The following is a 16,566-nucleotide window of genomic DNA, read 5'->3' on the forward strand; positions in this document are numbered from 1 at the left end:
CCCACTCGTTGTGCTCGCTCGCCCTGTGAGGGGTTCCATGTTTATTTTGTCAGGTCGGCTTGCCAGCTTGACCCCGCCGAAAGTAGTGAGCTCTCCCTACCCATAGGGGCCCAAGAGCCTCGAGGTCCATGCAGTGACGAGTCCGCCATCTAGGAGGACGAACGACCATTTTTTGGATGCCAACCAGAGAAAGAGATCTGAGAGACTCTCCACTTGAACACGTACTCGCTTGCTTGCCGTACTTGCACTCTTCGTCGTGGCCCCTCAAGCCGAACGGAGCGTCTGCTTCAATACGCAGACGGCGGCCCATTGCCGGATTCGAGGAACCCCCGGCCGCCGCCCAGGCCTTCCACCCCCAGCTGCGCTCTTCGCGCTCACACCGCTGATGTCCCTCCCGTCGCTCGCTCGCGCCCTCGGCGAGGCGCTCGCGGCGGCAGAGCGCGCGCCGCAGGGTGTCTGTGTGTAGGGCACGTCGTTGGGGGTTTACGATGGGCGGGTTCCAACGTGGACTGTCGAGGGGTACTCGACCATGCTGCGCGAGGCGCGGGAGCAGCTTGGCTCGCGCTGAGAGGAGGCGACCTGGTTTGTAACGCCTGTCGGGGTCGGGTCGCTCACGCACGCCGTTGGTAGGCACTGCAACGGCGGCGGTTCAGAAGCGGCGTCGTGGCTGTGGAGCCGAATACGGCGCCATGTTTGCATGGGAGTCTGCGGACTGGCAGGTCTGTGACGGCTCACTCGGGCGCCAGGACGATCGTGATCGGGATGAACTATGGAACCGTGTCGGCATCGCGTGGCAGGGTCGAAGGACAGGTGGATGTCGTGCTGTCGAATTCGGAAGCACATTTAGCAAGTAAGGCTCTCTCGAGGGAAACGGCATCAGGCTTGGGCCTTGTGGTGTCGCCGATCGGGGCGCGTTGTGGAGGATTCGAGAGACCGGAGGAGATGAGGTGAGTGCAGTGCCGTCACCAGATGCCGGTATTATGCTTCTCGGGACTGAGGGGCCTAGGGAAGATGACATGCCCAACAGGCCAGGGCAGTATGAAGGCTCCATGCCAGCTTCTAAAGTTTGACGTCTTCAGGCATCAGATAGACTCCATGAGAGTGTGAGGGATTCATCGAAGCTGCTTGGCTTGCAAATTCTCGCTCAACCTGTGTCGTTCAAAACAGCAGTGATAGAACCAGTTTGGCAACATCGCCACACACCTATGTGCCAACCCCCTTTACCATGACAGCCATGGGTCCTTGAATGCCACACTCACCGTCCCACGCTTCCATCGTCAAGCCCGCCCGAAAGTGTGCCGCTAAATGCTGCACCCTCTGCTCCCATCCTGTCATCCGCACCCCGCAGAACCCGCAGTGACTGGGTACCGAATCCTGTGTGCGCCTGAGCATCGAAACGTCCATGGCCCAGCCTTCGCGCCGCCGACAGCCGTGGAACTTTTGCAGGTGCTGTACGAGGTGATCCTTGCGACTAAACGTCCGCGCCTCGAGACTCCTCTCGGCGCACTCCTCGAATTGGTGCGACTGGAAATGGGTGATATCCGGCGAGGAGTGGCCACAAAAGACGCATTCCGGGCCACGGGATGCGGGGTGCCAGGTGATGAGAGGGTCAGAGGCGGCGAGAGGTACACCACAGACCCAAGAATGGAGGCCGGGCAGGTGGACGGACTGCTCATGGCGAGACCAGTCAAACTTCTTATGAAAGGACTGGAGGCAGAACGTGCACTGGAAGTTTGTCGCTGTCGCAGGCTTGCCCGTCTTTGCAAAAGGATGGATGCCGCCATCGGAGCTGTTACCGGACCGTGCCCCGAAGTGGTTGCTTGCAGACGAGTGGAAGGAATAGCAGGATGAGTTTGAATCAGACGAGCCATCGAGACTGCGGCCCCTTGTGTTGAAATTGAAGCTGTCGTCTGCCGAGGACGCGCTACCTTCGCGAAAACTATCAGCTGGCTCGAGATTGTTCGAGTTGTCGGACAGAAAGGCGTCTAAAGCATTCTCGAGAAGCGTAAGATCGACAGGCTCCTCGTCTGGAGGTGAATTTCGCCATCGCTCGAGGGGCGACATGTTCGACAAGAGAGATCGTGGTCTGGGCGACCCTTGCAGGTGTTGTTGTTTGGAAGACTGCCTCGAGACCCGAAGTGATAGCCTGTGTCGACGTCGGGCATTGGTGAACCAGTTGACAACCTGCGACTTGCTGAGGCCTGATTGCTGCGCTAGACTATCCTTCACATCATCAGACGGATACGGATGGTCCAGATGCGCGGCAAACCAGGCTCTGAGAGCGCGGTTCTTGTGAACCGATCGAGAACTGGCTCGCTTGCTTGACGAAGATGGCATCACTAATGATGCTGGGTGTGGTGCTGGCGCCAAGGGGTCCTCGAGAAGGGGGTGCTCATCGAACAGCGAAGTCGAGGCTGAGGGCTCTTCGTTCACTCCGTGGAGATGGCCTATGACAGGTTCTGATGTTTCAAAACTGGAGTGGTCGCGTTTGGCCTGGCCGGCCAAGGAACAGTCGCGAAAGAGTGCAACGCAGGATGAACACGACGAGACGGGGTTAGGGTTGGCTGATGTCGTCCGGAGTATAAAGCATTGCAACCGGTGACGTCTGCAGTTGGCGCATGGCATAGGCGGCCAGTACGTGCCATTATCGAGTAGAAGCTCATCCAAGTTCTCGTCATCCATCGTGTCGATGTCCAGTCTGTGGCTTAAAAATAAGCCTACATGAAGGAAGGAAGGAAGGAGGAGGCAGTGAGTCCTAATTGCATATCGTGATTAGTCGACCCGGTGCGCTGCATTACTTTGTGTTGCTGCTGTGCGTTGTCCTCGCTACATGCAGGAAGGAGACCCCGTATCAGCATAACCGAATTCCACACCTGGGCGGACAGCCGGGCTACAGTGCAGGCTCATGAACATGATCTCAACACACCACAAACCGCCTGGTCATCCTCAGACAGTCTTACTCTACAAGGCGTGCCGAATTTAAAATGGAAGTTATCGATAACGAGCCTCTCCAGGTCTCGTTTCCTCTGCCACGTTCTATCGATACTCGCGTATTCATTCACCTTACCATCAAGGCCAAAGCCGTTACCTTGTTCCTCACCACAGCAAACCAGGATGAGCCGTCATCACCAGCAGCCATGGGCTCCTTCGTCTACGCTCTGCCTGACGTAAGCCATTTTCTCATCCTCCCAGCTGAATATCACTGCCCCGTCACTAAACATGCACAGCGTCTCAACCCCGCTCAGCCAATTTCCACAACGCTCTATGTTCACGAGCCAACCCTCGAATTCACGCAGCGCATGGCGAAGCTGATCGCCAAGCGGGCGAACATGCCCGTCTATGTTACCAACAGTAGTTCCTTCACGAACTGCCCCGAGGGCGGCACCGTTGAGGAGGAGATGGACGTCTTCAAGCGGGTCGTCGATGTGGTGACTGAGCGGGTCCGACTGGTCGTCAAACCGACAGCAGCAGCCAACGGTGTCTGATCGGCTGCTTTCACGAAGTTCAGGGACCCGTTTGCGAAGGCCCCCTCTTCGTGGCGGGCGCCACGTCGGAAGGCTGATGGATTCTCCTTCGGGGTAACGTGCTAGCTTTCGCTGTCCCGCTTAGCTGTTTATGTTGCACGTCTACGATCGGCAGCAGAGGGGAAATGGGGGCACATGCGGCCTGCCGCGGGGGGGGGCTGGGGGGGAATATTCGGGGTACGCGCTCAAAACTGCCCTAGTGACGCAGAGAAGCAAGAGCTTTGAATGAGTACGGAAGCTCAGAGGGTCTGCGAACGATGGCAGAAGCTGTTGCGAAATAGGAGGCCATGCCCGGTGTTCTATTTACGCATGGCTGTAATGAGGATTTTCTTCACCGAGAGCGTCATTTCCAGTCAACGGCCGTCTCTAATGCATCGAAATATCATTGTTACGAAAAAGAACTTCGGACCGTCACACGCGGCATCTCAAGCGCTGTCTTGTGTCACGCCAGGTGAGGAGGTATGATAGACGGGCTGCTGCAGGCGGTGGCAAGGGAGGTGCCCGAAAGCTTGACGCCAAAACGACGAAATCTGCTGCCGCCAATGGCCCTAGTTGATACCTTGCATTCGCCCATCGCACAAATATAAAGAAATGAGTTGAAACGCGTGTTTGTTCCATCCATCGCAAGAACCGCGACTGTGGAAAGTACCTACCTACCACGCCTGGCAGACGCAACATTCATGTAAAGAAATAGGCAGCAAAGGGTGCAGTCCGCCCCAGACCGGTGCATTATCCGAACAAGGCTTATCGAACGGACTATCTTTCGTCAGAACCCCACCCTTAGCGCAACCAAGGATTTTGCGGGCAGCAGCAGTGACTGGCAAAAGTCACCGCAGAGAAGCGGGACAGACAGATATGGAGGGCGGGGGCCACAAGCACTGTAAGGCAGGGTACCTTAGGTATAGTACCAGCTGGATCTGTGCTTTTCCATCACCAGATCAGGTTTGCAGCCCGTCTTCTGTATTCTGCCTCTTGCCCCCTTCTCCTCATCTGTATGGCCTACAATTCAAATCGAGGGCAAATTGCAATATTCCTGCACGGTAGGCAGCTACCTTGATCGTCAACAGCTCCCTTCGGAGACAACGGTACGTCGTCTGTCGAAACCCCTCCCCTTCTTGGCGGCAGTATCTGTGCCAGTGCCACATGTGCCAGTACCCTGGCCCCTGCTCTCTCTCTCCCCCTCTGATTTTTGGCTCTTTCGACCTGGAGCGGGTCTCAACGAGGGGCTCGAGCCTGGAGTGTCAGTCGCGGGGCTTCAAATTCCTGTCGCTTTCCGCACCGCACCACTCCACACACCACCACCACCACAACATCACTCCTACCACTGATCGGGCGCATCGTGGGAACAGAAAAGCGCTGACAAGCAGTCTCCCACTAGCACTGTCTCGGTGGATGTAATTCTCGGCACAATTTTTATTTCATCGCCGGCCTGCCTTCGTTTTGTCTCCGAGCTGTCGCATCCATCGAACGACCGAAATCAAACCACCTCGATCCTTTTCAACTCCCACATCGATTGACCCCCCTCGAACCGACACCATCATGACCTGGCAGCCAAGCCAGGAGTCCTTGAGCCAGCTTGCTGTCTGTCTCAAGGACTCCTTGAGCGGCTTCGACAAGAATGCGCGCAAACAGGCTGAAGATGTGGGTTTCATTCGCATATTTCGAGCGATCTGACCTTTTCGGATCACAAATGCAAACTGCAGTCGCAAAACGTTACTGACGCACTCTGCTTCAGATGCTCACGCAGGCCAAGGCCTCGCCCGATATCAACAACTACCTCGCCTACCTCTTCTCCAGCGCCGAAGCCCCGGCTGGCGTCCCCTTCAACTCCATGGAGTACCACCTCGTACGATCCGCCGCCGCCATCATGCTCAAGAACAACGCACGCTCCCAGTACAAGCAAATCCCCGAGAGCAGCATGTCCCTCATCAAATTGGCCATTCCCATGGGAATTCAGGACAAGAACCCGCAGATCCGAAGCTACGCTGGTAATATTGCGACGGAAATTATCAAGAACGGAGGTCTCCTGAGCTGGCCTGAGCTACTGCCTCAGCTCCTGAGTCTGTTGTCGAACGAGTCCGGCCAGGTCCCTGCCGAGGCCCAGGAGGGCGCCATGCACGCCATGGCCAAGATCTGCGAGGACAACGTGAAGCTCCTGGATCGCGAAGTTAACGGCCAAAGGCCTCTGACTTTCCTCATGCCCAAGTTCATCGAGGCCACCAAGAACTCTCTGCCCAAGGTCCGCGCCCAGGCTCTCAGCGCTATCAACGTCTTCATACCCCGCAAATCGCAGGCCATGCTTAACAACATTGATGATCTGCTATCCCACCTCTTCACGCTGGCCACGGACGACAACCCCGACGTGCGTCGCCAGGTGTGCCACGCCTTTGTCCAGCTCGTGGAAGCTCGTCCCGACAAGCTGCAACCACACATCAGCGGACTGGTGGACTACATCATTTCGCAGCAAAAGAGTGACGACGAAGAACTGGCCAGCGAGGCTGCCGAATTCTGGTTGGCCGTCGGCGAGCATCACGATCTATGGCAATCGCTCTCGCCGTACCTCGACAAGATCGTCCCGGTCCTGCTGGACTGTATGGTCTACAGTGGAGAGGATATTGCACTCCTTGGTGGCGCGTCAGACGACGAGGACGAGGAGGATCGCGAGGAAGATATCAAGCCGACATTTGCCAAGAAGTCTGCTGGCAGACAGGCCAACGGACCCGATGCCTCGGCTGACCCAGGACAAAACGGAAATGCGTACGAGAAACTGGCCGACATGGAGGACGACGATCTGGAAGACGGCGAGATCGACGAGCTCGAGGATGGCGAAGAGGGATTCCGAGGGCCAGTGGACGATTCGCAAGTGCTCTGCCGCAGCTCTCGATGTTTCTCGAGAGATTTTCAGGATCCCGTGTTCACGGCCATTCTCCCGTATTTGACGAAAGAACCTGAAGCACGAGGATTGGCAATACAGAGAAGCTGCCGTACTGGCGCTCGGCGCCGTTGCCGAAGGAGCTAGCCGAGCTGTCACACCTCATCTTCCCGAGTTGATACCATTCCTGTTGACGTCGCTCGAGGATCCTGAACCCATCGTCAGACAGATCACCTGTTGGACGCTGGGTCGGTACTCCCATTGGGCGGCCGGTTTGACAGACCCAGCGCAGAAGGCTACATACTTCGAGCCCCTAATGGACGGCATTTTGCGCAAGATGCTCGACAAGAACAAGAAGGTTCAGGAGGCGGCGGCTTCTGCCTTCGCGAACCTAGAGGACCAGTCTGGCAAGGTACTTCAGCCATATGTTGTACCGATTCTGCAACAGTTTGTCCGCTGCTTTGCGCGCTACAAGGACAGGAACATGTACATCTTGTATGATTGTGTGCAAACGCTCGCCGAGCAGCTTGGACCTTTCATGGCGCAGCCCGAGATTGTCAACATCTTCATGCCGTCGCTGATCGAGCGTTATCAAAAGGTCAATGATCAGTCGCGCGAGCTGTTCCCGCTGCTCGAATGCCTGTCCTACGTTGCCATGGCGCTCAACGACTCTTTCGCGCCTTACGCCCAGCCTATCTTTGGTCGTTGCGTCAACATTATTCACATGAACCTCGAGCAGAGCATGGCTGCGAACAACAACACGGCAGTCGAGTCGCCTGACAAGGACTTCCTCGTCACAAGCCTCGACCTTCTGAGCGCCATCGTCCAAGCGCTCGAGAGCCAAAAGTCGCAAGAGCTCGTCAGCAATGCCGATGCTTCATTCTTTGAGCTTCTCGGCTTCTGTCTCGAGGATCCTCAGGACGACGTCCGCCAGTCCGCTTATGCCCTCCTCGGTGACTGCGCCAAGTACGTCTTCCCGGCTCTGGAGAAGCACCTCGGCACCATCATGCCCATTCTCCTGCAGCAGCTTGACCTTGACAGCATCCTTGACGAGGAGATCGACAGCGGCTTCAGCGTTGTCAATAATGCCTGCTGGTCGGCTGGCGAGATTATCATGCACAACACAAAGGACATCTCTACTTACGTTCCTGAACTCCTCCAGCGCCTGGTTGACATCGTCTCCAACCCGGCCGTCTCGCACGCCGTCACGGAGAACGCCGCCATTACGATCGGTCGCCTCGGTTTGCACCACAACGAGCAGCTCGCCAGCATGCTGCCCAACTTTGCTGAGGACTTCCTCACCTCCATGGAGACGGTCGAGACGTCCGAGGAGAAGGCCACGGCGTTCAAGGGTTTCACGCTTGTCGTGGCGCGAAACCCGCAGTCCATGGAGAAGGCGCTGCCACAATTTTTTGTGGCCATTGCGAGGTACAGAGACCTGAAGCTGGAGAACCCGACCAAGCAGGAGCTACACCATCTTTTTCAAAATGTGAGTTACTGTTTTGGCTCGACTGTCTAAGACAAGATGCGAACATTTGCTAATTTGCGCCCGCCAACCAGATCCTCAACGTCTACCGTCAAATGATCCCCAACTTTGCGGACTTCATCGGACAGATGCAGCCACAGGACCAGCAGGCCCTCAAGGCGAACTACTCATTATGATTGGAGAACGGGACGAAACACCGGATGAGGCGGGAGGTCGCATCGATGGCCCGCCAATAGCCCTTCAACATGCTAGGCGTGTGTGGAAAGGTCTCATCCATTGCATGATTGTGGGCATTCACGGGTAGGGAGAGTGGGTGGTGGGATACCACCATGGCGGATACGGGGGTGTTGATGCTTTCCGCAAAGACGTATGGTTCACGATGGGTTTGAGACGAGACACAAGCGGCTAGGACATATCCAAGAACCGGAATGTTGTATTCTGGGGAGCACGCGCGCACGCAGGGTTTGGGCAGACAGGTAGGCAGCACGAGACGAAGTGGAATGAAAGCAACCCCCTTCTCAACAACGTTGATGCGAATCCGAAGGCTCGGCGCCGCGGCGGCGTGGCGGCGGCGGTGGAGACGGAGGCGGCACGAGGCCTGGGAAAGGGACGGGAAGAACCAGGAAGATGCTATTCTTGGGAGACTCCATGGACGTGCTGTTGTCTTAGGCGCACACAAGCCTGCATGGGAGACGAGGGCACGTGGTGCCCTGCACAGTTGCAGTGCAAGGGATGCGGCATTCGACAGGCCGGCACGATCGGGGCTGAACCCTCCGATGAAGCGACCACGACGCGTTCCAAAAAAAGAAAGTCCAAAAGTAAGGGCGTCTCTGGGGGTTCTTTTTCGGCACATGGTCGACACAACGAAACATTCGACTGTGGGGTTTTGGTCGTCTTTCTTTTGTCTCTCCCCTTTTTCCCTTGCGTTATTCAAACCCCACCCTTCCGTCCATAGATAGATAGGTAGCTAGTTAAGTAAAGTAAGTAGTTTAGGTAGATAGGTAGTCAGTCACAGAGTAGCGGGCAGAGCACGTCGTCCTCCATCCGTTTTTACTTTCTTCAAATTATTTCCTTTCTTGGTTTACTTCGATTTCCTCTCCATGCCGCTACTACTGCCTGATCGCCACTCAACCAACGGCCGGCCGGCTACAAGGTTGAAACCATGACTGGCGTTTCCCCACCGGCCGGCCGGCCGCTTTCTTCATCTGGGATTCATTCGTAGGGCGACGGACTATCTTCTCCTAACCCAGCCTACAATCGAAGCGCTCCTATGTTGTGTTTCTTTATTCCTGGCCCTGCCCCCCTTTTCCTTTGGGATGGTGGCCGCTTGCTCCCTAATTTGGCATGGGCCGCACCCTCATCACCTCACAGACGAGCCGCGCTCGTCGTTCGTCCGACTGGTCGTCCAACCCCATTCCCGTCCATCTAAGCATCCCGACGCTATTTTCCCAATCTCGCCACCCGCTAGCCCGTGAGAACTGAACATGGGACAAAAACGGCTCATTACTAGCGAAACTCTGTCTCCGTGATCGCCAGGGGTCCTGTGCTATACCTCGGCAAAGGGGCGAGTAGGAAGGAGCTGGGGCTTGACATGGTAGGCGCGAAGGGAGCAATGGTCAAAACGACATGATGGAATAAAATTGGAAGGCAAGACGAGAGGGCTCTCTGTCTGCATACGAGCACTGAGGGCGGAGAGGGAGAGAACATTGGGGGGGGGGGGGCGTTGCAGCTGCTCCGCGAATAGCAGCGTACAAGCTCAGAGAATACAACATGCAGATATTGGGAGGGATATGTCTCAGCAGGGGGGTATCACGGAGGACAGTCTGGATAGACTTTTGGAGTGTCTGGGGTCCAAGACGTTTCGAAACCGCTCACCATCGAAAACAGAGAGACAGACAGACAGAAAGAGGCCCATCTTGTTCGTGCTGAGTCAGGGTTGACAAGCTTAAAGAATGCCGGTGCGCTCGGCTCGACCTCTTTGAGCGCCCGCTGCCCGTCGGGGAATTGTAAACCTAATATGCCTTGACCAGGGCGCGAAGTTTCTTTGTGTGGTATTTGAGATGAGGCAGTACGAGGCTCTCATCGGGCGGAGGATGTAAATCTAGTGATGGAATGTTCCGTTGGTCTAGCGGAGAGAACAGTCCTTCGTTGACACCTGAGAGGCCTTGGAGCCTCCACGATTATTGGCAAGGCCACAAGAGACATATGACGGTGACAAAGGGGCGTGTTGCCAGCAAGGTTTCCAACAGGGCGCATAAGCACGCGGCAGATGTTGGGAATGGCGACAAGATGCCCAGCACGACCTTTCCCACTAGCATGATAGACAACTTTAGCTCGTCCGCCACGTTGGTGAGCGGGAAGTTTTTCGGGGGAATGAACTGTCACGCGCCTATGATTCAAACGCTAAGCACTTCATATGATCTGCCATTGAAGAAGAAACAAGGGAGGCTTCCAGAATGCTTAACATAGGAGAGACGGCGTTGTCGATCATGTTGGCGCCGTTCGACGCCTCTGGCGTGATGATCTTCGGGGCACATCGGACCATCAGCCACATCTGAATCCCACTCTCTCATCCACTTGCGCACTGTACTAGCTATCGTGATCCCGGATGTGCGGTAAGGCAGAGCACAGTCCTGAGCGTGATGTTTTGTTACGCGCTGTCGTGGTCATAACACCAAGTGGCTTGAATATTCGCCCAATGCAAGGGGCACTATACAACGATGGTTTGTCGCTTCCGCTGAAAAAAGCTGAAAAGGTTCTCATATGATGATCAGTAAAAATGAGTTGGCCGCAGAGTTCTTGGCTATCCATCTGTATTCAGTACGGGAACATCGGGTAGTCTTGGCTACGCTTCCCGGCACGCGTCATCGCAGAAGGTGGTGCTTCCGGAACACTGGCCGACGGACTGACTTCAAGAGCCATGATCGGCCGGCGAAAGCCGTGGAATGGATATGGTCAACAACAGCATCAGGGAATATTCGTCAACCATTGGACCGACTACGAGAGCTGTGGTGAAGCCCGACACATATCGGCCTCCTCGGGCAGGATGTTACTCATGGTCCTTCGACCCTGAGGACCTCGCCAAAAACAGCCGCCTCAGCCCCGCCTGGCGCTTGTCGTGTACTGAGGTGGGCCTCATAGACAAAACAGCCGGCGCGCCTCTGCACAGCTAGTTGAGCTCATTGGCAGGTCGGCCTGAACCGAGGACACGATGTCTCGCCGCTTAGTATCCAACCAAAACTGCGTTTTAGGGCACTGGTGCCACTTTCCTGGCGAGCAACATGTCGTGCGTAACGTTCCTTCGCGCATCGCCACCACTCGGTCATATCGCGGAGTGGCAGGACGGCAGCAGCGGGTTGGCGGCTGAAGCTGCCGCACGCCGTGAGACAGGTAAGATCATGACCGCTTTCGGCAATGCCCCTGCGTATACCACATGGTGTCAGCTGATTAGCCGGAGAGACTGCTGAATCATCGTACGCTCACCAGCCAAAGGAGGCGTGGATTGGGCTTCCTGCGTACAATGTACCCCGCAAAACGACAAGTCTATTGGATTATATGTTGCCCTGTGACAGTAAGAACGACAGGAAGATGAGATCCTAACATGTGTAAATCCTGCATCATTGCCAGATGCTAGGGTGGGATTGCAACTGAGAGCCTAATGAGGTTTGGGTTAGCGCAGGTGTGTCGGCAAGCGGGAGAGCTAATGCAGCCTGCAGATGAAAATAGCATCAGAAAAAAACACGAGTGATGCTGTGAGGTTGTCCGCTTGGGTCGGCGCCCGCCGGTGAGAAAACTTAGCGCCTGTTGGGGTCGCCACGGGCAGTTTTCTGGTTCTTGGGTCGACAGACTAAACACTAGCTACGTTCTTAGGTCATGCTATGAATGCGGGTCTGTAGGTGTGTCGGGGGCGAACGCCATGCGGCTTGTCTACCGAACTGATCAGCAAGCAAAGCAGCATGGTGAACCGAAATGCCAGCTCGTGGCCATAATCTCGTGTGGAGCAGGCAATGTAACCATCATGTAGCAAATGATCTGGGTTGGCTAACGACAACTTTTGCAATCTGTTCACGAAACCTTGAGTCAAACGTTTGGAAAAGAATGACCGGGTTTGATACTGTGCAAAAAAGTTGCCTATTTGAGCATATGGTGAGACAGTCGGCCCCCGCGGCTTCCGGGTGGGGGGATTTTCTCTCGACAGAGACTGGACCTTTCTCAGCGGAGATCCGGGGATGATCGAGCAGAGTGAACGAAGGGTCCTCAGTGCTGATTACAGGACATTTGCCAAATGAATCGCGGCATCGCAATACGTCATGGTGTGCGGCATTTCATTCAACGGACTCAGCGGACAGCAGTGTCCTGGAATTTCCCCATACCTATCCAGCCCTAGGCATATCGCCGAGCCGAGGCTTGAGGCTACAACATGATGATGGGTCGTCCACACACACATTGGCCGATTGACGGGGCTGCAGGGAGATAAATCTGGAAGCGAATGGTAATGGGCAAGTAACAAGATTGATGAACATTTTTCTTTCAGGGAGTGGGGGGGGAGGGGGGGAGGTTGGTTGACAGCCACTTAGCTGCATAGGGTTGATCGTAACATTGTTGTGGATGAAGATTACGAACTTCAATTCCACCGACTCTTTGATGTGTATTCTGGCAATCGGGTCGGTCGTAAGATCTGACAAGGAATGTTCTGCTCACCCTGACGCCAAGCGCATCATGTTCCAGCCGTGTAGAAGCGGCAACATGAGCCGCTCGCGCTATGTGTTGGTCGATGGTACCGCACACGGGCACCTTGCCGCCCTAACAGCTTAGCCCGCCGAGCTATCAAGCCCTTGGTTGGCACTGCATTTACCATGGCTCGACGTAACCCGCCGCGGAACGATTCGGGGGTTCTTGACGAAGAGGGTTAGCAGAGGTGCACAACTGATGTGATACTGAAGTGGTCAAGTGCTTCACCGCGAGGTTCACCGCACTAAGACAGGGCGTTCTGACAGGCACCCACGCCACAGTTCCATGGCAGCTTCGATTATCGACCGCTATGGATGCAAACCATGGCGAGAGCGGTGGGCGCTCTTCAAAGTCGGCTAGGTGCCAAGTTGCAACTTCACTAGAGACCCCAAGCAGGATCTTGCCGATGAGGGAATCATAGCCCGAATGTCAGGCAGCGCGCCAAGCACGGGGTGCGCCAGAGGCATTATCCATGTGTAAACGCCGATAGGTTATGGCACGAGGCGACCAGCAATGGAGACGAAGCGAAAAATGGCATCTGACTAGCGGAGCGGAACCAGGCCGCTGGGGCGGACGACGGCTGAACGGTCAGTGAGGTGCTTGGGTTGAGGGTTCCTTCTGGGGCGAGGACCGACACTGAGACCCATTTCTGAGGTCCCCTCTAGCTTACAAGGCGGAAGGGCTGGGGGGAGGAGTGGTGGGCGAGCTGACAGCCCACGATGCGAGTCAACGGTGCTCTGGACAGAAGACCACAGAGTCGAGGGAAACCCAACATGGGCCGGGTCACTACCTGACTGACTCGTTCTGCAGCTCCCTACGCTAGTAAGATCTCGTTAAGACTATGCGGAGGAGGAACACGTCGAAGACTGCATCCGTACCGACGCAAGTGCTTTGTATGGTTCTGGTTGACAAGACGGACAAGCTCGCGCGTCTTGAACCTGAGTGGACGATATTGGATGGGCCTAAGATAGTGTTTGCATAGGATGGCGTTCCAGGTGTGAGGCCTCTATGCAAGCTGCTTCTTTCGCCCGAGGAAGCATTGTCGTCAAAGTGCTAACAGTGGAGGCGCGATAGCAGGGCCTGTAGGACGTCAAACACAGGGTTGAGCTTGCAGTACTCTCTGCAGAGTATGTGCAGGGTACTTCAAGGCGCGCGTAGGGCACCGCTGTAGAGCGTGGCGACGCAGCAGTATTCTGTCGTGCATAGTTCGTCGGGAGCTCTCAAAGCCTGTGTAGCCGCCTGCCTCTCAAGGCAGGAGATAATTTCCTGTACTCTGAGCAGGTCCAAGCCCCCCCCCCCAACTCAGCTCCTCCTTCCTCCAAGACAAGTAGACCCCGCCTGACACATGGTGCATCTGAGCAATGGGGCTGGGTGGCCCCTGCCAACGGGGAAAACAGTAGGCGCGCCTTACCCGTCGTAGAGATCCTATTCTTAGGCGGCCACTCAACGATCACAGATTTCCATGTCTTCTGGAATGGAAGTAACAAGGCACCTTCTTAGCGTGGACACTACTTGGTGCGGGGGTCGCTACACTACACTCTCCCCTACTCAGGTACCTAGGCAGATGGAACGCTCACATTTTCATACGAGTGTCTCTATTACTGAATGATACGATAAAGGATTGATTCACTACGTCAGGAGGGGTCTCAGGGTATCACCAAGCAGGGGGCGGCAGGAGCGGCGTGATGAGAGGCCCAGGGCTTGGCAAATGTGAAAAGCGAGTGGTTGAACTGAGAGCATAGGCAAGAGCGTGTGGGATCGATTTGAAGCTGGGGCGTCGGGGGAGGCGGGGAGCAAGAAGCCCTGGTACTCAGGCTTGCTAGGTAGTCAAAGGCATGAGCTACGTACTTCGGTACTGCCTCCACAGGGCCCCTGGTCCTGGTCCTAATGGGTGCCGTGCCAGCGCCGGGCGTGCACCAAGTACCAATAGGCAGCAGAATTACAGTTGCTGCTCTGTTCTATTCGCTTCGATGATACCTTCCGTCATTTCCTGTCAAGGGTCACAAATCCCCTCTCGGATTATGCAAAGGCAAAAACAAATAGAGGTGCAGGGAGGGTGCAAGCAACAGCGACTTCAATCTTGGACCGAAACAGCGACGGCGACGGCAACTGCTCCTCCATCGCCAAGTACGGCCAGGACGGACACGATAGAGGGGGAGGAAGCAAGCAATCGGAGGGAAATCGTCAGGCGTTGGCATTGCCTGCTGGCTTTGACATTGACGATGGCAAGACTAAGACTATTGAGTAAGCCAGCCTCCTGGTGGTCTCTCTGACCTAGGCGCAACCTCCCTCCGACAGCGATGATCCAGCTCAGTTACATCGGCAGCTGCTGTTCTGGCTCAGGCTCGCTCGCATTGCGTCGGTTCCTTGTAGCGAACAACCGAAGGCCAATGTCGGGAAGTTAGCATGATAACCCACATGCTCATTTTTCAATGGGGGCTGGGGGGTTTTCCCGCCCCATTCAATATGACGGCGATTCAGTCCCTGGTGACAAAGAACCCACCTTACCCACTACTCCAGTGTAGGCGACAGCCGGCAACCGAAACATGACAGGAAAGAGGCAGAACTGGTCGGCGATTCTCCGATGCAGTGACGTTGATCGTTACTCATCCAGCGGACGAACTCCGGATTTATTGACTGCGACGAGGAGAGATCGCCCCTATCGGTCATCACAGTGGCCCCGGCATCATGGTCTGACTTTGACAGCCTCGGCAGAGCGCAGACAGACAGCCTCCCCAAAGTCGATATGGACACACAGTCTGGTAGCTGGTGTTCCAGTGTCGGTCGCATGGCACAGTGTTGCTGTTGTCCTCTGCTCCCTCAGATGGCAGGGACATACAGTATCTGCTGGCATTGAAGTCGCATCCAATTGACAAGGAGCAGCAAGTTGTACGTCGTACCGTATCAGCTTCATCGTTACCCTCGGCCGACCTACACGTGGAGCACGTCTGCGAGCCATTCGCGAGTCGATAATGTAGTCATTGCTGCCGTAGTCGCAGTCGGTGCCACAAGGGACGACCTTGATCGCGCGCCCTCGACATACTTTTCTCACCGCTCTCCCAGCCTTCTCGCCGTCGCTACACGGGTCGGTCTAATACAGCCCGACTTTATCACTCATACTTGTCTCCGCTTCTAGAACGATACTCATCCGGGCCGATGGCTCGTCCAACACCTGGCAAAGATGGCCTGGCAGGTGCTGACACGCATATGCAGGCCCGTGATGTGCACAGGGAGACTTCTCCTGTGGCCTTGTGACCCAATCATCGACTTGACTGTCAGGCAGCACATCGAGGGATCTCTCCACAGCCACAAATAGAATCCACACACACACACACACAACTACTACACCTGATAAACCGTCTCAAAAGATTGCTCGTGCCTTTCGCCCGCATCCACTCTCGCACCACGTCTCCCATTGATCTGGTGTGCGTCAAACGGAACTCCACGCATCCATCCATTCCGCATGTCGGGACAGCCCTGGCCTCGAGCCACGCCACGCTACTCTATGGAGCGGGTACATTGATTGGTACGGCAAAGTCACGCAGTTGCAGCTCAGTCGATCACTATGGAACGTTGCCTTTCCATTCACGACTCGCACGACTGCATTAAATGTCAAAAGTCCAATTTGGCCACGTGAGCATAGTCTCCAGCTAGGCGTCAACAGAGCGCAGTGTGCATACACGATAATACAACAGTTGTTGGCGGAACGACTGTCTGGCACCAGAGCGAAAGCAACATAATCGATTGATGTTGGGGGTCACACGGAAAAAGGGTTTGTTCAAAAATAGAAACGATCTACGCCCCTGTTGGGCCTGGCGCCACCGTTTCCCACCCAACACTCCGAATGAAAATCTGAGCACTGGACACCAAAGAAAACGTTACTCCCCCTTCGTGTGATCGATGGACGATCAAAGACTAAGAGGTCTTGTCATTTCTTGTTCAGGATGTCTTCA

General features: G+C 55.5%; 3 protein-coding genes across 3 annotated transcripts; 2 read left to right on the forward strand and 1 right to left on the reverse strand.

Annotated features, from left to right (window-relative positions):
• Positions 1-96: 96 nt before the first annotated feature.
• VDBG_09423 (conserved hypothetical protein) lies at positions 97-2,682 on the reverse strand (the record flags this gene model as incomplete). The annotated part of the gene is made up of 4 exons (XM_003000182.1): positions 97-149; positions 226-456; positions 1,260-2,447; positions 2,604-2,682. 4 exons carry the CDS (start codon positions 2,680-2,682, stop codon positions 97-99), a joined length of 1,551 nt encoding a protein of 516 aa, XP_003000228.1.
• Positions 2,683-2,984: 302 nt separating this feature from the next.
• VDBG_09424 (conserved hypothetical protein) lies at positions 2,985-3,485 on the forward strand (the record flags this gene model as incomplete). Its single annotated transcript, XM_003000183.1, has 2 exons — positions 2,985-3,167; positions 3,228-3,485. 2 exons carry the CDS (start codon positions 2,985-2,987, stop codon positions 3,483-3,485), a joined length of 441 nt encoding a protein of 146 aa, XP_003000229.1.
• Positions 3,486-5,063: 1,578 nt separating this feature from the next.
• On the forward strand, positions 5,064-8,058 carry VDBG_09425 (transportin-2; the record flags this gene model as incomplete). Its single annotated transcript, XM_003000184.1, has 4 exons — positions 5,064-5,165; positions 5,260-6,387; positions 6,470-7,885; positions 7,957-8,058. 4 exons carry the CDS (start codon positions 5,064-5,066, stop codon positions 8,056-8,058), a joined length of 2,748 nt encoding a protein of 915 aa, XP_003000230.1.
• Between the last annotated feature and the right edge of the window lie 8,508 nt (positions 8,059-16,566).

Source organism: Verticillium alfalfae, genomic scaffold, assembly GCF_000150825.1.
Source record: "Verticillium alfalfae VaMs.102 supercont1.15 genomic scaffold, whole genome shotgun sequence".
Lineage (NCBI taxonomy): Eukaryota > Fungi > Ascomycota > Sordariomycetes > Glomerellales > Plectosphaerellaceae > Verticillium > Verticillium alfalfae.